Genomic DNA, 21,523 nt, shown 5'->3' with positions numbered 1-21,523 from the left:
CCTTGACAAGAGCCCCCGCGCTGGGGCAGAGACCCGGGCACAGATTTCATACCGCGGAGAACCCTTTGCTAGCTAGAAAGAAAATTACTCTTTCTCTAAAGTTTTCCAGGAAAACTATTACTTGGAAAAGGAATTCAAGTGTTTGGGTGATTTTTTTTTTGTTTTGCTTCAGAACATGGTCTGGGGAAGGGAATAAACTTCACAATTCTGCAGGGCAAAAACCCCATTTCAGAGGATTTGGAGAAAATCCTGGTCCTCACCTCAGTCCCCCTGCATGATTTTGTTCCCCAATTTCTCCATCTCTCTGCTTCCCAGCCATGATTCAGGGATGTAAACGAAACCATTTCCCATCCTCATTATTTCTGGTTACTGGAGACAAGAACTTACTCAGGAGAAAGAAATCTGTATGTTGTTGACAGTGCCTATCAAAACAGGGCCTCATACACTATTGTAATGTAAACAACTGTAAGAGTTCATAAAATATTACTTAGTATAAATAATAAAAAGTAATATTTATAGCATTTTAATGTTGAGAGCTTCCCACAGCTGCTTTATCGACCCCTGAAAAAGCATCTATAATCTAATTTTTACAGTGGATGGGAATTACGGTCCGGTACAGCTGGGATTTCCAGACTGTGTTCCCTACAGCCAGAGGTTTTTCTTCTCCAAGTCTGAGCGCTGCGGGACACCGCACACCCAGCAAAGATCAGACCCCCGTGAGCAGCTCCGCAGCGGGTTCAGACATTTCCCCATCTCCGGAGCATCCCGGGAGCGGAGCAGCCACCCCTTTGGGGCCGGCCGTTTATTACAGACGCTCGCGTTATATCCTTTGCTATGTCCCTCGCGCGCTGGTGATGCTAATTGCCTTTGCCAGGCGAATTTCAGCCACCTGAGCAGAGCTGGGGGTGTGATAAAACACAACCCCGCGATTTCAGCCCCGAGCCCGCCAGCCCCGATAGCCCGATTTTGATCCCAAAACCTGGGCGGCACATCTGGGTACCGAATTCCTCACCGCTACGGTCCGGCGATTCCCTTTTCCATATGGCCCCCCAGGCTGCCACCATATTTTTGCAGTGAAGCGGGATGGATTTTAGCAAATCCTGCCCCAAAAATCCAGCTTTGAGGACTTGCAGAAAGCGCCGCGGCGGGTGCAGCGGGAGGCCCCGGGATTAATCTGCAGCAGGGCAAAGCCCTCCGACAGGCGGATTAGTTAGGTCAGCAATTAAACGTTGGCGCTTACGCTGCCGGCAGCGCGCAGGAAAAACCCGGCGCTCAAGGACGAAATGCAGTTCCTCCTTAAAGGCTGCGGCCGCTCCGAAATGCTGCATCTATCGGCTGGGAGTGTTTCTGGGACCATAAACAAGCCGGCTGTGTCACGGCTGGCTAAATATAGTGCAGCCCGGGTTGCCTTCACACTGCCTGTGCTATCTGAATTACTGGGTACGCTGATTTTTTTTAATTTTTTTTTTTTTTTTTTCCTCAGGGAAGGCTATGACTAAGAGAAATCCACGGTTGAAGGGATATCGGAAGATGGAGGCTCTAGTCCAAATACAGGAGGTGAATAAAGTCTGTAGTTTGCAGACCTGGGGGCCTGTCCAAAATATTCCTCGCCCCCCTCCTCCTCCCTCTCCTCCTCCTCCTCTTCTCCTTGGCAGTATCCAGAACAAGACTATAGTAACAACAGCCACAAATACATCAGCGAGACATTAAATATGTCCTGATTTAAAGTCGCGGTGATGCCGAGGGGGATAAACACCTACCTGAAGCAGCGGTGCCGTGGGGAGCAGACAGCCCCGACGGCCGCCCCGTCCCTGCCCTGTACCCCCCCCGGAGCACCCGGCTGGGGTTGTCTCAGCAAGACCAAAGCAAAGGCAAGGATGTGTGCATTTAGCTATATATATATTTTTTTCTCTTTTCTGGCCCGAAGTAGGGTTTTTAAAGGGAATGCAGCGCTCTGTTTGCCTCAGCATAATAAAATGGGGGGGGTTGAAGGTCAGCTTCACAGTGGATGCGCTGCAAAAGGCTGGATATCAGTACTTCATGGCAGCATTTATAGCCTCACAAATACACCTAATTACCCTTCCTGCGGGAAGTACAGCTATGTTCAGATATAAGCTACAATTATTATCTTAAGCCTGAAAATCGCTTCATTTCTCTTCACTGAGGGTAATATGCCCGAATGGCTTTCACAGTCCTAAAATGCACAAACACCTATTTTGGGGTGCAAGAAGAGATGCTCACGTTCTGCATGGAGTTACTGAGGTATCCGGAGCAGGAGGCAGCTGGAGGTTATTAAATGCTATATCCCCAGGTAGACACTGCTGAATCTCAGCGCCTTAACTTGCCGTCAGACAGCAATATGTGCTACCCCGCCGAGAGAAGCAGTTTTCGGCGCAATACCTTCCCTCAAACCTATTATATAACGAGGCTTTACGGCAGGAATTTTTTTTTTTTTTTTTTTTTTTGCTTTACCCCTAGCTGCAGGATCCGAGCGTGCCTTCCCAATGATTACTCAGCACAAATTCGCCGTAAACAACATCCCCTGTTTGATCGTGCACCCTCTCGCTCTTCTGCCATCGCGCCCCGCTCGCGGCTGAGCTCTCCTTACCTTGCTTTTCAGATGCTCGCATCCTTCTCTCCCGGCTCCTGCGGCAGAGCGACGGGGAGCCCGGCTGCGCTCCCGCACACCGGCTTTCCGCTCGTCATTCGGCGGCAGTCCCGGGTCACGGGGCGACGGCCACGGGCTGGGGCGCTGCTGCCTGGGAACGGCGCGCCGGGTTATATTTGGGATTACGGAGACTCAGGAAAGGATGAGGATGGAGACAGACATATCACATCTTCTAAAATGTGGCATGGAGTGGGATCTGGAGCCTGCAGGTCTGATCCATCAAGTGCAAACCTAAGCAATCTTTTTTTTCTTTTTTTTTATCTTCCCCTGATTTTTTCGCTTTTTGGAGAAGGTTAAATCCTTTGGAGGGATGCAGCGTGTCAAAGCTTTGCAGAGCCGGGAACGGGGCGGCGTGCTGCTCGAGACACACCTGGGGCACTTCCCTGGGTAGGCTAGCACTAGCTGATGCTATAAACACGCTATTAATTGCCCCCAAATCTTTATCCCAGTGTAACTACAGATGTGACGGGGTTACGAGCTGTCAGAGCCATTTCTTCCAAGCAGCCATCGGTAATTCCGGTTAGCTTCCTTGGGTATCCCCCCATCCCCAACGTATCGGAGCATCCCAGAAGCTTTAATCTCTCCGCACAGCGCCCAGGGGAAGGACAGCAGCGTAATGACTGATGGGGAAACAACGGAGCAGTTCAAGGCATGGGTCCCCGGGTCAGATATGCCAAAGGACAAGTTAAAATAACCGGGCTGTAAATACGCAGCGTGGCGTGCGGAAAGCAAATAAAGAATAACATACTGCAAACCTTACACGAAGGGATCGGTATTGCACAATATGCGCAAATAGAAGAGGAAGGTGGGGATTTTAATGCTTTCAGTGTTGTTCTGAAATTCAAAGGAATTTCAAAGGGACACACAGGCCGCTTTGTTTGCATCCCTCGGCCGTGCCGGGTTTGGGTCCGTGTCCCCCGCAGCTGGGGAGAAGCCCCCCCAGTTGGGGCGGCCGGAGGGAACCCAGTGCACGCTGCGGGTCCGGCTGTAGGGATGGGGACCCCAACCCTTGTGCCATCCCAGCTCCCGCGGGGAAAGCCAAGGCTTTGGTCTCAGCTTGATTTTGGCCCTCCTCGCATATTCCTCTGCTTTTTGACCTCCAAACTTTTGTTTTCGGACTGAGTTGACTTTCTAGCTGACGTAGCTCTTCTCTCCTCCTTGTATTTATCTGCCCTTGCGCCCTCAGACGGAGTTGCACGCAGGCAATACGTCCCTTTTCTGCCTCCGGATTGCCACAACCCCGAAACCCCGGCATCACCCGCACCCCTCCCGCTGGGTTCGGCTCCTTCGGCCACGGACGCCGAGGTCCACCCTCAGCCCTGCCTCTGCTTTCTCACCTCCCGGGCAGTGGTTTCGCAGCTTATCACCCTTTTTTTTTTATTTCTCCTAATTCATTTCTGAGTCTCTGCTTACTGCAAACAGGGGACTGAGGGCCCCAAGGTGCTATTTGGGAATTAAAGAAAAAAGCAAAAAAAAATTGGATCTGCAAGCTGGTAGCGACGGGCAGAGGCACTTCAGCTTATGGCTTTTAATTTCCTCTACCAAAAGACATGTGACGGATGACACGGGGCACAGGCAATAGCTAAAGCCTTGCTGTGCCTAATGCTCTCCACTACTTTTACTGGGGGAAGTTAAATAAATAGGAAAATCAAAACTGCCTTACGTGCAATAAGGATGGGAGGGCAGGAGCAACCAGCTTCATCCCCACTGTCAGAACTGGCTTTTTAACTGGTATTTTGGATTATATCAAATAAAGGAGTTGGCCGTAAGACAGGACTCAAATAGCAGTATTGCACCCAAGCCCAAAACCCAGGGGACCCTCTTTCCTGAGGGATTTTCTCCTGTGTTCAAGCAGGGATGCTCTGGTTCCTCTTCTTCCCTTCCTCCTCCTCCTCCTCAGCTCCTACAAAGAAACCCCAGGTCAAAAATGACCTGCTACCCGCAGGCACATCCCACAGCCTCAGCACAGGGCAAGGGCTTGTACAGAGCCCGGCTTTTAGCGGAGATCAAGCATAACTCACACACGGACGCTGCCAGCACAGGGGTAAGCAGGAGAAAAATTTTATTTACATCTTTCAAGGTGTAACACAGCTGCAGCGATTCACCGGGAAGAAACTCCAGGAAGAAAACTCGGCGTGATGTGCCAGCAGTGCCCCGCGCGCGGGGAGACCCTCCTCCCGGCACACAGTATCTTGGGTTGGTACAAAATTGCTGTCGCTTTAGAAAAGGTGTGAGATTCACAGTAAAGTACCAAAGGAGAGCGCGGCGGGGAGGAAAGGCGAGGGACGCGTGTCGCTCCGGCACCTCATCCCTGCCGGTATTTGGTCTATGAATACGCACCGTACAACAACTCTTGTAGAAAAAAAATCTATCCCGAGGGCTTGACGCATGCATGGTCACGGGATTTCTACATCTATAGGGCTCAAAGCCTTTAAAACAAGCGCTCGGGCGGCTCTCCTGGGGCAAAGACATCTGCGAGCCCTATCCTGGCGCTGGGCGCTGCGCGGGGCCAAGCCCCTCTGCAGGAGGCATTTTGTGGCAGAGAAGGACGAGACACAAGAGCTAGGCGAGGGAAAGCAAGGAGCAGCCCCCCCTGCCCGGCACTCGGCCCCGGCAGAGCCGCCCACTGCGGCCAGGCTGCTTTTATCGCCTAAACACCCCCCCATCATCTCCTCCCCTCCTGCCCAACACTGTTAGAAAGAAACAGCACACACATTTTGGCTATTTCTAGATTTGTGTTTAAAAACAGCCCAGACCTTCGTCTGAGGGTCATGGGAAAATCTCAAATCTTTCTTAAATAGGATTTTATTGCAGGGTGGAAGATTTGCGTCCTCCCAGCCCAGGAGCTCCAGGGGGGGGATGGAAAGACCCCCAGGGACAGCAGTGGAACCCGACGGTCCCTCTGCTCCCACTCGCAAAATTCCCACCCAGAGCGGGATGCAGAGCCTTCCCCTGCCGCTGCCGCGGAGCAGGCGGCAGCACGTGGGCAGAGATCCCGCTCGGCAGACGCGCGACGGCTTCTGGCTCCGTTATCAGGAGAGAGCCGGGGCAAAGCTGCCTCCGACGGGGAGAGCAAACATCAGGGGCTCCCCTGGTAGCATGAGGATGCAGGTGGCTCAGCAGGGACCGAAGACGCCCGGGGATGCGCTGAAGTTTCGCACGCGGAGCCCGTGCATCCCTAAAAAAGCCAGTCAGCTCCCCCTCCCCTGCCGCACTCTCCAAGCAAAAAGAAAACCAGCGACATTTCAGCAACAGAAACTTGCCCAGGCTGCTCTAATGAATCAAACGGGTGCCGGGGAGTGACAGCTTTTCTGCCTCCCTGCTGAGCCACCCATGGCAGACTGCAGCACGCTCTGCGAAGGCAAGCAGCTTCGTGCAGAGTTCCCAAAAGTCGACACTGAAATTCAGCGCCTTTTTTTTTTTTTTTTTTTAAACCTTTAAAAATACACATCTTGCTTTTTTTCTTAAATATGTAGTCTATAAAATAAGGCAACTCGAGGAGACAAAAAGAATGTCCCCATTGCTTAGGTACTGCATCCTACCACCAAAGAGGGTTACAGTACTTCCAGTTGAGAAAAGCCACCCGGCCGCAAAGCTCCTGCGTGTGAGGAGCGACACGCTCAGACGATGCTCTAAATCTCGGGAAAACGCCTGGGCACAGCCGTCGGCAGCCCCTGCACGCGTCCTGAGGAAGGGAAGGCTCTCATCTCTCCGAGGGTTCGTGGGGAGGGAGCTGCTTCTGCCAGGGATGCTGCAGCCACAGCGGGAACCATGTAGGGAAGACCCCCCCGTCACCGGGGGACCTCAGGGACAAAGGCAGCAGAGAAGATGGAATGACTTGATTTCTCCCCAAAACTGAAGCACACATTAAAATACATCTTTGGGAGAAACTCTTACAACGTGACTGTATCTCGTAGTATTAAAAGCTATAAACAAGGTAAGCACAAAGGAGTGCAACTCATCCCCAGCACAGATCCTGCTCAGTGTCACAGCATCTCATGAAACCTAGACTGTACAGCAGCTTTTTATAACAGGGGTTTCATGGCTTTCTATGGAAGAAGCACGAGTACGTGTTTTACCTCCAATGTTTTCCTTCTTTTATGTGTATTAATACTGGAAATGTGATCTTCACATTTCTGATCTTTGTAGTGTACACATTTTCCATGTTGCTCACTGATTCCCACTGGGCTAAGTCTGGCTTTTTAGAGCTTTATTTTTCTGAGAAATAAATTTAATTTAATGTAATTTAATTTAAAAAACCCCCAGCCTAGAGAGTAATCTGCAGTAAACGGTACTGTGGAGCAACAGGATGGCACACTGTAGGCTCAGAGACTGGGGGTTGTATGGGGGTGGCAAGAACATTGTGGCAAGCTGTGTAAACCTGGTATGATCATTACCCAGGTTTGCATCACTGGTCTGTGTGTGTACTTGGACCACAGGCAGGAATACTTTATAGCCTCAAAAGAGAAAAAAACCCCCTTATTCTAGCAAACTTGACCTTACAAGCAAAGATCTTTTCGCCCTGATACTGGCTATAACTGTGTATCCCCTGTCACCCAGTACACCCAGGGAAGGGACTTTAGGTACCACACGGTTGCCTAATCTGAGCACAGCCCCTGCGCAGAGAAACCAAATCCGTGATCAAATTAACTCTTGGTCCTTGGCACAAGCCGTTTAGTTCTCCTCGTCCGAGAGAATGGGTGGGATCTTGCTGGAAAGCAGGGTGTACACGTACGGCCAGATCTTGTTGGTCTCTGTCCCCGAGAAGGAATGAAGGATTCCCCTGCTCCTGGAAGAGAGATGGGAGGAGAAGTCAGCACCAGCCTTTCCTGAGGACAGAGGTATTTGCAGTCAGGTTAGCCGTCGGCAAGGGACAGCCCGGCCGGGCTGGAAGCTCACCGATGGCTTTTTGAGCGAGAAGAGGGGGATAAAGGGGATGAGCAGTGGATGCTCCCGTCCACAGCGTTCGCTGGGAGGAGTTCAGCAGCATCCGCAAGCGGATGAGCCAAACCCAGAAAATCACAAAAAATGATGTTACCCAGGAGAACAGCTCACCCCTGTCCCCCTAAAGACCGCTCACTCTCTAAAGAACTGCACAGACATAAATCAGCAGGATTTATTCATATGCTTAACCAAGCGGGAAATTCGGAGCCCCAATTCTCTCCCCTCCCTGGCAAAGGCGCTTTTGGCCCCCCATGGACCACTTCTGCTTTTAAAAATGCTCCCAAGCCCTCGCTCCCTTTCAGCAGTGGGTTGCCACATCTATTCCCAATGGGATTCCCAAACTACCAGCAGCGCAGAAGGGACGAGCCCCGAAAGATGTCTTTGCTCACGGCGGACCCATCCGAGCCAGCCCCGGGGTCTCGCCCTTCTCCTGCCCTCTTGCCAATCGCCCTGTACTTTACCTAAACGCCTCGGGACCCTGGACTTATTTTTTGCAGGGTGACTGCACAGCGCAGGGAGAAGGGGCTTGCTGGAAGCAGGGTAGAAAGCAGCTCGCGGGTGCGTGCAGGAGGGGAGCTGCTCTCTGCCATATCACCGTCCCTACCCGCCCACAGACCCTCAGCTCGCTCAGCGACGGCTCTGCGTGCGCAGGGCAGGGTCTGAGGCATCTCAGAGCTTCTCCATGTCTTGTGCTGCAAGGCAGTCACCCAAAAGAAAGCTAAAACTCTTAACTGGTTGGGTTTCGTAGTGCTGATGGGCAGCACCTCTGCAAAGCAAATAGGCTTCCCACGCCCCGCGCAGCGGAGCTGGGGAGCAGAAGGGATTTGCAAATGCCTTCTGACGCAGCCAAAAAATCCCTCCCATCGCCAGCACCGGCAAAGCCCTTTGTGGAGCCCAACAAGACACAGCGGAGCTGTGGATTTCTTTACATCAGCCTCCTCGCTCCAAAAAGGGCCCGGGCTTGGCTGCAATGAAAGGCTGGGCTCTGTGCCGCTGAGCACAGTGATCTGGCCCCCAAAATCTACCGGGGGCCATGCCGGGGCTCCTCGAGCTGTCGGATGGGTGCATGGGACTGGCTGGTGGAAAGAGCACTCATGCCTGTTTTTTACAGGCACGCCGTGATTTATTCGCGTGGTCCAACTCACTTGTACAACTCTATTACTGGCTTCGCAGCATCTTTGTATTTTCGGAGCCTGGCGGCAACGGCCTCAGGTTTGTCGTCCTCGCGCTGGACCAGCGGCTCGCCCGTCAGGTCATCGATGCCCTGCAGGAAGGCAAACACCGTCAAGGGGATGCAGCCACCGGCCCCATCGCCCACGCCGCAGCTCCCCGCCACGCGACCGCCGCCAAATGCCTCGTCCTGCTCCACGTCAGTCGAGCATCCTCAGGCGGCATTTAACGTAAATCCCATTTTCCTAATTAACATTTAGCACAACTCCTTCAGGCTGGCTCCCGAGGGCAAAGCCCTCCGGTGCTCAGTGCTTGCTACCTGGGATTTCTTCCCCAATGCTTTTTTTACGATCTCAGCTCACGCAGAGAAAGGCTTCTCTGATCTTTTCCTTCGGTGAATTGCTCCCAGCTGCCACCACCGCGATGCTGTGGACTCTGACCTGGACATGGGGAGGGTTGAAGTCCATGTTGTACACCCTCCCGCTGGCCGGGTGGACCCAGCGGGCGCTCAGGCGATCCTTCAGCGTCTCAAAGGGGATGTTCAAGCTGATCACCAGGTCCAGCTCACAGATCCTGTCCAGCGCCTCGGCTTGCCCCAGCGTCCGAGGAAAACCTGTGCGGGCGTCGCAGCAGAAAGGGGCTGTCGTGAGAGGGAGGAAAGCAGCAGTGATGGAGATAAAACCATCCGCCCCGCAGTCCCAGAGCTGCAAAACCATCGTGGCTCCTCGCTATAGCACAAGCGGTGTGAAAGGCAGGCATCCACCATATGGCTACAATAAAAAATAGCTCCTACAGCACCGGCTCCCGAAATACAACACATGGGTTGCCGCGGGCTCATTTTTTCCTGCAAAGTCATGTCTGGTGTCCCTGCACAGGGGCTGGAGGCAAGTAAGAGGGCACAAGCAATGACAAAACAGGCATAAATGCTGGAATTACAAAGAAAAACCTGAAGGAAACAAAAACGCTATGCACAGATGAGTAACACGCTGGTGGTTCACATGGAGGACATCAAAGATACTGCAATAAAATGGTTTGTACAGCCATCACCCAGCTCTCTGAAATCCCCATCCTCCAAAGGTACCAGGTGGTGCCTTTTGTTCGGAAAAGCCAGCGAGCGGGTAGGAGCATCTGTTCTTGCCACCAGACTGCAACCAGGGGTGACTCCGAGCCAGTCTCCTCTCCAGTTTTCTCTGCAGAAAACACCCTTTTTTCATTTTTTTAACCTTTTCTTACATACATAAAGCCTTCCGAGATCTCCCAGGCTTTTCCCAAGCAGAGTATTATTAGCCGAGAGCTTGTCAGGACATCGGCACAGGGAATGAATCAGCCATTATGAGAAAGAATACATTTAGTCTGTCTTACCAATTAAAGTCGGTCCGTTATTTATGTTATCAAACGGACCACTTGAAATAAATACGCTCCTTGTCACAGTACGGCTGGAGCGGGGCTCTGATGGCAGCCACCACTCGCACCCGCAAGCAGATGAATTCCTCCAAAATTAGGAGGAACGTCACAGCGCAGGGTTGCCAGCATCGCTGCTGCCTGTGTTCAGATTTTAGCTTCAGGGGCAGCCTGTCCCCCAAACATCTTGGTATAAGTGGAGGTCAGCACACAAAGCAGGCGGCTCCCAAAATCCTCGTTACCAGCCCACGGCCAGAATCACTTCACCCTTGCGGCACCCTCGGTGGGACCTCCGGATGCAAAACCGTGACAAAACAGGAGCTGGTCCCTGGGCCAGGCTGCAGGGGGATCATACCATGATAAATCAAAATCCCAAGCTGCAAGAACCCAGATCTGAGTGTGTCGATGTAAACCCCCATCAATGTGTTGAAAGGCCAGAGTTTTAATACAACGAAATATGTACTTGTTTATGCAGCGCTTGTTGCTGGAATATGTGTTAATCGCCACGTTCCCTGATGAATTAAGTGGCATTGTTTTAAGAATAATGAAGTGTTAATAGTGAGGATTCATGGGCATCTTCAAGGCAGCCTGAACCTACAGGGCTTGAGGTCTCCGACATCCACCCTGCGAGCCCAGTGGGGCAGTGCTGCCAGACCCCCCCAGTGCCAACACTGCCAGATCCCCGGTGCCCGCTGGGCTGAGAAGAGCTCGGCTGGACCCCAAGCCCCAGCACAAGCCACCCCTCCTCTGGGGCCACTATGCGGGGGGAAGAAGCCCGGCTCCACCAGCCCTCCAGTCCATTTTAGTTGTAAACTATTTTGTATTTTCCCTATCAGGAGCCTGAGAGCTTTCCGAAAGCCCGAGTCCATGATAAATCGACTGGCTCTCTCTTACCTACGTATTCACTGACTTTTTCAAAGAGCTTCAGCACATTGGCAAGGGAGGGTTTCCCTCCCTACAACAGCCACGGCCGCTTGTCCCCATATGTCACGCTTGCCTGTGCCCAACACCGCAGGTAAGTGCGACCTTGCCGAGCCCTGCCCCATCCCCTAACCAAGCCCCGAAGCAGTTTCTGGAGCTGCCATCGGCGTTTCCCAGCTCCCAGACCACCGGCAGCGACGCACCACGGCTGCCGGCAGGCAGCTTCACCGCCGAGGGCTGCAGGAGCGAACCCTCCGCTGCTCCGCTCACCGCTTGCCTTGCCGGTTTGCTCTCAGCATCTTCTCCACGAGCACCTCAGGTAGCTTTCGGGCTCGGGATGAGCAGCTCCTTCGCGCACGTTTGGAGGTGGTAAGAGGTTTTTCTTGGCTCGCCTCCAGCCCCACTCTGCTCGTTGGCTCCGCTTTATGAAAAACACATCTCCTTTCCCTGCTTTTCCCTTTCCCGGACACATGCCAAGGGCTCAGCTGGACACGCACGTGCTGCTGCTTAGGGCAGAGGGAAGAAACACCCGCAGGCAGATGTCTCTGCCGGCAGGTCAGCTCCTGCCTCTCCTCCCACCACCAGCAAAAGCACTGTCTGTTTTTTCTCTCTCTCCTGGTGCTGCCAAACCATTAGCAGCAAAATAATAGTTTGAAAGGGGGCTGGGATTTTCCCGTCCAGCAGGGATGCCGGCAGCGCACTCACCGTCGAGCAGCCAGGGCTGCTCTCGCCGCTTCTCCAGCTCCGACATCATCACGCGCGTGATGACGTGGTCCGGCACCAGAAGGCCTCGCTCAAGGTACTGCTTTGCCAAGACGCCAACTTCTGTTCGAGAGAAGAAAAAAAAAAAAAAAAAAGCATGACCTTTCAGCTTAAAAAATATCACTCCCCCTCAAATCCTGCCTGTCCTCCTGAATCGCTCATCCAGGAGCTTTTCGGCAGCATCCCTCTGCTTGTAGCTGCTGCTCCTGGTAGCTGGGGACCACACGGTCCTTTTGGTGCAGTAGAAATGGAAATGCCCGAAATACCCAAGAGCAGGAACACAGTGAGGACCAGCCAAGCCCTCAGCACCCTGCCAGACGGCTGACGGCAGCGAGAGGCACCGGCACCGTCCCTGCCACGCTGGACGCTACGCACGGAGCTCCTTTGGTTTTGGAGACAGCACTGGTGTGCTTACAGGTGACACTGGCACGGATATTAAATGTCCCGAAGACACCAAACCAGCTGCAAGGGATGCCGCCAACCTCCGCACACCTCCGACGGCGGGAGGGTCATCCCATCCCGGACCGCAGATCTGGCCAACATCTCGCTGCCTGCTTTAAAGCAATGTCAGTGCCAGATACAGGATGTTAATAATGCCTATTCCTACATGCACTGAGCCACAGCTGCAAATTCTGGTGCCTCGGAAAAGTTTTCAGTAAAGCCATGAGGACAAATGATGCATTTAAGCGATGCTTGCAAATGTGGCAGCATTTGGCTCACAAGCACAAAGTTTCCACGTACAACCATCATCAGGAAAAGCTGGTGTCATCATTTATAAACAATCTGAAGAGTGCAAATTCACGATTTCATGTGTGAAACATGGCAGTAACCAGGCATCACCAGCGAGCTCACACGAAACCCAAACCTCAAAGCATTTGTTAAATCGCTGCTGAAAGCAGAAGACGGCTTCCCACCGCAAGGGCTTTAAGACTTCAGAGCCTCAACTTAAGATAGGCTCAGAAAAGAAAATTATTTCCAAGATCAAGCCCTTGAGAATGTAATTGCGGTGTAACTGTAAGGTAAATATACCTTACCGGGCTCCTGCCTGGCTCTCCCCCACATCACTCAGCTGGAGCTGGCAGTGCTGGAGGAGAAGCCCGCGGTGGTTTCTGCACAGGTAACGCCGTGTCTGGATCCACTTTCGCAGCAGGCTGGTGTCACCCAGGCAGCCGCTGCCAGCAGCCAACGTAATAGGGGTTTATTCTGCTTATATTTTTATTGCAGCTGGGGTAAAGCAGAAAGGAGAGATGCAATAAATGCAGTTGCTTCTTACGTGACAGTTTGCCTGGGATTTTCCTTTAGCCACTCAGAGACACAAAGGAACTATTAGGAAAATGCAAATATTCTTTGCCACCACGTGTGACAAGTCCTGAACCTGCCACCAGAAGAGGTCTGGCCTCTTTCCTCTTGGACCAGGACCCGATCAACACCTCTTCTGCTCTCTTCCCGCGGCAGCTGAAATAGCATCTGTCTCCAGAAACGAACAATTTTGCCTTCAATTTTTGCAAGATTTCTGGTGAGGACAGCACATTTTAGCCCTCCCAAAGCACGAGTCCTCTCTAAAAAAAGCCACAGGATCCTGCATTTGGAGGCAGGCTCTGGTTTTCCGGACTGCAGCAAGATATCAAAGCGGGCAGGCACGTGCACCTGGCTGCGGGCTGAATTCCTGAGCTGCAGAAGGGGTTTTTTGCGAGATATACAGTTCCTGGAGAGAGTTCATCTGATCTAATGGGGGAACCTGACGCTGCCTGCACGGATCCACCCGGGAGCGTGGGACCGGGGCACGGTCAGGAAACCTCGCAGGCTCCCAAAAGGGTCTGCAGAGGATGCCTGGCAGGAAAGTCGGACAGGTCGGGGCTGCCAGGCGAGCCAGGTTCTCTGGTTGGAAAACTGCCTCCGAAACAGGGCAGGCAGCAGGCGCTGACTCACCGGCCTGCGGGGCTGAGTCACCGCAAGGGACAGGGTGCGTGTCCCCCTCCCTTCGCTCCATAAAGTCATTTCAGCTCACCCCGCTGAGCAGCTCTTTGCTCGGAGCCACGGTGGCTGCCAGGCACAGCGAGCAGAAAATACCTTTTTTTTTTTTCCCGATGACAAGTTTTTTGTCGCTGCCCATACGTCACCAGCGCTTCTGGCAGCTCTCCTGCTTGGGAAAGCAAAGGACACGGGGATGGAAAGAATACATGATGTCTTATGCAACCAGCACGGAGACCTGCTAGGGCATAAATATTATCCCATCCACCTACATTTTTTAATATTTATTCACGCGGTCCGCACATCGCCACAGGCTTGCCGGGAACGCACTCGCTGGCAGGGCTGAGCTGCTCCCAGGGCAGAGCCCGGCGGCCGCGGAGGCTGGAGCTGCAGCCGAAGGTCCCGCTGCCGCTCCGAGGAGGAGAGCTGCCCATCCAAGGGACCGGCTGCTGCTCGGCGGGGCTGCTGGAGCCGGGCCTGGTGCTACAAACCAAAAATACACCGAGCCGCAGTCGTGAAGTCTGGAAATACAGCGGAGGCCCACAGCTCGGCATCACGGAGGCTGCAGTTTTCCCACGCCCCCCCGATACGGGCGGATGGCTCTCCGCCGCTCCGCGATGGACTACTCCTGCTGCCGGGGATGCTGCTCTTCTGTGCCCCCCGTGCGTGCCGGAGGGATGCACCGGCATGTGGGACGTGCACTGGCACAGGGGGGCATGCACCAGCATGGGGGGGGGGATGCGCTACCACGGGGGTCTATGCTCCAGCACAGGGTGCCGACTGCTTCCAGACAGCTACTGGAGCCCCTCCAGCCTCTCCCTCCTCCAAAGGACCACCGCCAACCCTCCTCTCGCCGAGGAGGAACGGGCATGTATTTTGCAGGAAAGACCCCGCAGAGCTGCCCTGTCCCCTGGACCCCCGACACCAGGGATGCTCTGGAGCGCATCATCCCTGCAGCGCAGCCCTGCTCCCGTGGGGTTTCTTCACGGGGGCCTTTATCTCCGATTTTTACATTTGCTATCTCCCTCCCAGCCACACCAGCCATCAGCCCCGGGAGCCCAACCTGCTCCGTGCAAGTCCCCCCAGTGCAGCCAAAGTTTGGGCAGTCCTTCCCAAGCAGGGTGGAAGATCCCGGTCCCCCCACACGTGGAGCTGGGGCTCACCCCTATTGCACTGCACAACACCTCTGCAAGCGCTAAAATCCCCATTGCTACGGCCGGGTGCAGAGAGGGGTTGCGTGCTTTGCTCTGCAGTTACTCCAGGTAGCAAGGGGATCCTTGGCCGCTACTCGTGCTGCCTGAGCTGGGTCGGCAGCGCCAAGCTCTGTGCAAAACGGCCTCTTGACTCACCGGCTTAATCCCATTAATCTAACGACCGTGAATTTAATCCACCCTTTAACGCATGGGATTTCAGGCTCTCTGCAACTTCCCCCACGCGACCCCGATCCACAGCCGTCCCTCCTTATCAAAGCAACGCTGAGTTACAGCCCCCAGGGACGTCTCCCACCCCCAAGGCCACGAGCAACGCAACAGCCACCCAGGACCAGGCAGGACAGGCTGGAGGAGAGGCTGTTCCCAAACACGGCGCTTGGCAGCCACCAGAACCTGCCAGATAACCCCAGACTTTCTGCCCTGCGGCGTGACCTTTTACATGATTTCTTTTTTTATTTATTTAGACTATAGCAACGTGATCTGGAGTTAACAGAGAGGAGAAACCCTGGATGGTTACTAGGGCACCGACCCCAGCCGCCCATGCACCAGCTGCAACAACCCCGGCTGGTCGGGGCCAGACGTCATCCCGGTTTTGGGACTCCAGGACCTCTTTCCCGACATGGATGCTGCATCCAGGACCCTCGCTCCCACCCCATCCCTGCTGGCAGGACATCACTTTGGGGAGCTGGAGCCTGGTGCGGACCCAAATTTGGGCCACGACCCACTGGCTGGATGGACAGCGGGGTCCGTCTGCTGGGGGAAACCACTGCGGCCAGAGCATTGCTGCTGCTCCCATGCATAAAAATATAGTACTGACCCTACGGAAAACCAAAGGGCTGGTGGGTTGCATCTCCTGGGTTCAGCTTTGACAGGCTGGTGGGGAAAAAGACTGCGGGGCTCAGCCATGCACAGCCCACACGACCCTCGGCATTCTGTTGCGCTCGCTTTGGTCGATGCTAACAAATGAAATCCGTCACGAGGAGGGGACAGGAGCCACTTCTGCCTCCAACGAAGCACATTAAAGGGAGCGGTGGGACAGACGTAAGACCCACATGTCTCTCAGGTGATGCAGACCCTCAGCCAAAGCCACTTGGAAAAGAAATTAAGTTGTATTGCAAATTAACTGCCGAGTCCTGCTAAGACCCCGGGACGCTGCCAACACCAGAGCTGCCAAGACCACTTGGGTACAGGGGCAAGTACTGGACAAGGAAATCGCTCATCACCCTCCAGCACCCCTGCCTAGCACCAAAACCAGAGTTTCTAAGTCCTCCAAGATCTTAAAAAGGCCCTTTGCTACAGCAGAGCAGCCACTCACTAAGCAAGACACTAATTAACAGACAAACGCGTGGTAGCGGATGTACTCGCAGGGTTGCTGTAGCAAAACTTCAAGCACTTCAGCGGCAGCCATGCATTCAGCCGCTTCGCTCGGCTGCAAAGTGAAATCCCAGTTCCCCGAGAGTGCCGACACCGGCGGTGAGCCGGGCATTCTCTCCGTGCCGGGCGGCTCGGGCTTCCTCCCGTGGCTGGAGTCCTCCGTGCCGCCCGAGCCCAAACCCCGCAGCCACGGCTGCTTCGTGTCTTGCAACAGCAAGCAGGAAAATCCCCTGTGCATCGACGCCTGCCTGCTGTCCTCAGACTGAGATTGCTCTAAAAAAACCGGACCGGCGGGTCCCTTTGGGATGATGATTCTGTAATGACTCCGTTTGTATCGAAGGGCCCCAGCTCCCCTAAAATGCAAAGCCAGTGGCGCAGATGATAAACTCGGGAGGAGAATCTACTTCCACCTAGTTTCCCCCAGAGCTGGCACACCACAGCAGTCATGTAACAGCTTGTCCAAAGCAAACAGCAAAAAAAAATAGCAAATAGCTGCAGCTTACTGAGAGCTGTAACCAGAGGCTGAGTCCAAGGTGGGATCTGAACGCCATGCCAGCCGTACCAAACTAAAGCCGATCTACTTCTGAGAAATTTTACCCGTGTTTCTCAGCGTTGTTTCCTTCAGGAAACCGAATTTACGCGATGTGCTTTGGGAAACACCTTCTGCTAACTCCGTTCACAGCCCCTTCTTCCTTCTCCAGTGTCCCCAGAGAAGCTCTACAGCAGGAGTATGAACTGAAATATAAAGTTCGGGAAAGACACTCATTTAGAGCTTGATCGTGCAAGTTCCCAGGTGGGCACGCAATCTCGCCGCACTGCCCCGCTCCCACACGCTGCACCTCTGCTTGCTTTTCACCCAGGCCTTTTGTCCTTCAGCCAAAGCAGTGATGGGGTTTTTCCTAATTTTGAGCCTCCCTCCAAAGGAAATATTATTGTCCTTTTATTTATAAAAGGAAATCTGGATATTTTTAAATGACCGACCAGCGCAGGGCTGCGTGCAACACCCTTGCTGGAGCACACAGCTCTCCAAAACTTTACGCTCCGTTTTTTTTCCTCCCTTGTTATGTTACCCTTCTAAAAAGGGAAAACACTTCTGGGTTCTCTCGGCTTGTTTTCTATCGATGCCGTTTTACCGTTCCTCTGCCCGGTGAGTCAGCTTCCCCTCCGGGTTGGTCTTTCACACGTTAGCAGAGCAGAGAAGGAACTGTTGGAAAAAGAAATACGCTAGGATTGCCTAATGGCAGCTGCAGAGAAACCCGAGCGCAAGCTGGGGTGCAGCACGCCTGCTCCCGAGCCTCGCCAGGGCCGGGGAGCATCTCACCAGCCGACAGCCCTGCCCGGGATGCAAAAACAGCAAAGACCATCAGTTCTCCCAAGGGCTTTGGACCTGGATGTCAAACACGGGATGGGCAGGAGCAGAGACCCGCAGTGATTTTCCCAGCAGGGTTTCCCCGCTGGACCGACGCACGTTCCCACTCCATCCCTCGCCCCGTGGGCGTCGCGCAGGCACAGCGTGCACCGGCGTTTCAACCATCTGCCGTCCAACGCTTTGCAGTTTTTACCCCATTCCTGTACGGCCACCTGAGGCGGGATGAAGTTATTAATAACGCGCAACCTGCGTCCCCGGACGCCGCCGCTAACCATCGGTGTGCGAACGGGTGGGTTATTCGTACCGGCTTCTCCGGAGCCGTACCCAACCCGGCGTAGGGATGAAACTATTACGCGCCCACCGCTCCCTGCGGCGTCGGACCCCACTTTTATGAACGGGGGCACCTCCGGGAGCTCTGGCCGGAGGGAGAAGGCGATGAATGAGCTGTGCCAACCTCCACGGAAAGAAAACAACCCGCGGCGTACCCGCGGCAGGGGAGGGGGTATTCCCCCATCCCATCCCGTCGCTATCTCACCCCTACGGAAGATGCCCGGCGCTGGAGACCCCCGGTGTCCCCCCCCCAGCCCCGCGGACACTCACCGCCACCGAGGCTCTCCCGTAGGAATTGGCCGCTGGAGAGGTGCTGGAGCCCGAAACTCCGGGCGATCTTTTCGCACATCGTCCCTTTACCCGAACCGGGGGGTCCCAGCACCACCGCCCGCAACAGCTTGGACGCCATCACCGGCTATCGAAGCCCGACCCGGCTCCCTACGGGGGGGGCAGGACAAGGCGTCAAACCGGCTCGACCCCCCCCTCCCCTTCCTCCTCCTCCTCCTCCTCCCCACGCACCCCCACGCCGCGCCGAGCCGTGCCGCTCCCCCCGCATCCAGCCTCCGCCGCGGCCCGTACACATCAGCAGGGCGGGGGGAGACCGGCGGGCTGCACCGCCCCCCCCCGCCCCAACCCCTCCTTCGGGCAGCGGCACCCTGGGACTTGTAGTCCCGGAGTCCGCGGCCCGACGGGACCGGCGGATTTTTTTTTATTTTTTTTTTTTTGGGGGGGGCGTCCTGCGGGAGCTGCGTGGGTGCGGGGGTGGCTGGCCCCGAGAGCCCGTGGTTGTGGCCGCAGAGGGGCAGGGTGGTCGTGACGGGGGGGGGGGGGGGCGAAGCTGCAAACGCAGGGGCAGCGAATGCACGGGCGGCGAACACACGGCCATGCAAACGCACAGCCTCCAAACAGACAACCTGCAAACGCACGGCTCGCAAACGTACGCCCCGCAAATGCACAGCCCACAAACATACACCCCGCAAACATACAGCCTGCAAACATACACCCCGCAAATGCACGCCTTGCAAACATACACCCTGCAAACGCACGCCTTGCAAACGCGCGGCCTGCAAACATACACCCCGCAAATGCACAGCCTGCAAACATACACCCCGCAAACGCACACCCCGCAAACGCACACCCTGCAAACGCACACCCCACAAATGCACGCCTTGCAAATGCACGGCCTGCAAACATACACCCCGCAAATGCACAGCCCGCAAACATACACCCTGCAAACATACACCCCACAAATGCACAGCCCGCAAACATACACCCTGCAAACATACACCCCGCAAATGCACAGCCCGCAAACATACACCCTGCAAATGCACACCTTGCAAACATACACCCCGCAAACGCACGCCTTGCAAACGCACAGCCTGCAAACATACACCCCGCAAATGCACAGCCTGCAAACATACACCCCGCAAACATACACCCCGCAAACATACACCCTGCAAATGCACAGCCTGCAAACATACACCCCGCAAATGCACGCCTTGCAAATGCACGGCCTGCAAACATACACCCCGCAAATGCACAGCCCGCAAACATACACCCCGCAAACATACACCCCGCAAATGCACAGCGTGCAAACGCACGGCCTCCAAACATACACCCTGCAAACGCACACCCTGCAAACACCCACCCCGCAAACGCACACCCCCCCCTCCATGCTCCCGGGCTGCTCAAAGCTGGTGACAACGCCGCGGGGCGGCCTCTGTGTGTGTGTGTGTGTGTGTGTGTGTGTGTGTGCATGCGTGTGCTTGCGTACACGCGTGTGTCCATGCGTCACGCCACTCCCGGCGGTGTGTGTGGGGGGGCCAGCTCTCCCCAACCCCCCCCCCCCCCAGCCGAACACCCCGGTGGGCACCAGACCCCCACGGGGCTGTACGCGCCCCCCCCCCCCTTTCTCCCTAAGCGCCCACATCTCCTCAGAACCGCGTTATTAGTGAAGGGGAGGGGGGGGGGCGCGTGTGCGTCCCTCACGCCACGCGCGGCGTGTCCCCCCCCGCCCCGCCGCGCCCGCCCCCGGAAGCTCCCCGTCACATGGCCGCGCGGGCGCTGCCATAAACACACCAAGATGGCGGCCCTCACGCCGCCAGCCCGTGCTGCGTCATGCCGCCCGCCCCGGCTTCCCCCCCCCCCCGCCCTTTCACCCCCCCACCCCCCCCCTCACCACCATCACCCTCCTCCCACCGCCTCACCCTCAGGTGGGTCCGGCCACGACCCGACTCGCTCCGGTCCCGCGTCGCCTCCTGCCCGGTGAGGGGAGAGCGGGGAGAAGGTCCGCGGTGCGGGGGTGGTGGTTGTGGTGGTTGGTGGCGGGGCGCGGCGCGGCGCTTCCCCCCCCCCTCTTCCCTCCCTCCCTCCCTCCCTCGCCGTTGCGCACTATTATTTTCCGGGCGGCGGTGTTTACGCGGGCGGGCCCCGCTGAGGCGGCGGGAGGAGCGGGGCTAACGCCGCTGTCGACCCTTTTCCCTGAGGGGGTTTCCAGCGTTCCGGATGGACGGAGGACGGCGAGTGGGGCGAGGAGGGGACGCGGGGGGGGGGGGTGGGGGTGAGGTGGGGGCCCCGGTCGGCCGCTGTGGGGATGAGCGGGGAGGGCTGTGTGAGAAGAGTTCGCCGGCCGTGGTCTCCCTTCCCATCCCGTCCCATGCCGCCGTTGTGTTGCCAAGGTTGCCGCCTGCTTGTGTGTGTCCGTGTCCCCCGGTTTCAGGTAACGTGGCTTGTGGGGGGGAGAAAGAGCCGTCGAAGGAAAGTTGGGAAGGAGCGGCTGGGGCGGCCCGGGGGGGACCCTCGCTTCTCACAGCCTTCCTCCTCCTCAAACGCAGCCTCCATCCCCGTCATCGAAGCCCCGCAATCGCTCGCCGGACCGTTGTAACGTGCTGTTTGTTTTTTCTTTCCTCTTCAGACTTCTACAGGTCGTTTTTTTTTGTTTGTTTGGTTTTTTTTTTCTCTTGGCACGCGTGGAAATAGCGCTAGTCAACGTGGAAATCGGGTTTGCCACCTGCGCGCCTCGTGAGCTTCTGCAGAGGCAGGGCGAGAGTGGCGTGTAGTACTTGGAAGATACTTGACCTGTGCGTAGGGGTGGGGAGTCGTAAGCCTTGCGGGTTGTGGTCAGGGCACATCAGTAATTCCGTCAGTGTGATGCTAGAGGAATTTCGGTTCATGCGAAACAAGGCAAAAAAAAATACGTGGAATCGCCAGCCCCAAAGGGGCAGGAGGTGGAACTGGAGTTTAAAAACCAGCCAGATGAACTTACAAGGCTTTCAAAAGCATGAACTGGCGGCAAATGCTGGAAACTAGAGGGCTTTTAAAAGGCATATGGAAATAATGCGATGCCGTGGCAATAACAAGAACAAAAATGTGTACTGGACTCCAAAACTAATGCGGGTTGTG

The 21,523-nt window shown here is 55.3% G+C and overlaps 2 protein-coding genes across 6 annotated transcripts in view; both read right to left on the bottom strand.

Annotated features, from left to right (window-relative positions):
- Nucleotides 1–2,739, bottom strand: part of DNAJC6 (DnaJ heat shock protein family (Hsp40) member C6) — a 51,700-nt gene extending 48,961 nt beyond the window's left edge. The window contains exon 1 of one of the 2 annotated variants that reach the window (XM_075037310.1): nucleotides 2,609–2,739. The gene's annotated coding sequence lies outside the window, so the exon portion shown is untranslated. The remainder of the gene's footprint in view (nucleotides 1–2,608) is intronic. The other variant, XM_075037308.1, reaches the window with a different exon arrangement.
- A 1,974-nt stretch (nucleotides 2,740–4,713) lies between these two features.
- AK4 (adenylate kinase 4) lies at nucleotides 4,714–20,468 on the bottom strand. Of its 4 annotated transcripts, none has more exons than XM_075037303.1 (6): nucleotides 20,329–20,468; nucleotides 18,392–18,559; nucleotides 11,810–11,929; nucleotides 9,223–9,422; nucleotides 8,758–8,876; nucleotides 4,714–7,457 (listed from the first exon to the last, which is right to left on the bottom strand). In XM_075037303.1, exons 2-6 carry the CDS (start codon nucleotides 18,528–18,530, stop codon nucleotides 7,343–7,345), a joined length of 693 nt encoding a protein of 230 aa, XP_074893404.1. In that variant the 5' UTR covers nucleotides 18,531–18,559; nucleotides 20,329–20,468; the 3' UTR covers nucleotides 4,714–7,342. The 4 variants fall into 4 exon arrangements, with proteins under 4 accessions (XP_074893404.1, XP_074893403.1, XP_074893405.1 ...); XM_075037302.1 differs by lacking the exon at nucleotides 20,329–20,468 and adding an exon at nucleotides 18,641–18,808; XM_075037304.1 differs by lacking the exon at nucleotides 20,329–20,468 and adding an exon at nucleotides 18,641–18,736 and having other exon boundaries at nucleotides 9,223–9,395.
- Nucleotides 20,469–21,523: the final 1,055 nt, after the last annotated feature.

The sequence above is a fragment of the Buteo buteo genome, chromosome 10 (genome assembly GCF_964188355.1).
Source record: "Buteo buteo chromosome 10, bButBut1.hap1.1, whole genome shotgun sequence".
Taxonomy (NCBI): Eukaryota; Metazoa; Chordata; class Aves; order Accipitriformes; family Accipitridae; genus Buteo; species Buteo buteo.
Note: the sequence above shows the minus strand (reverse complement) of the source record. Positions and strands in the feature narration are given on the sequence as shown.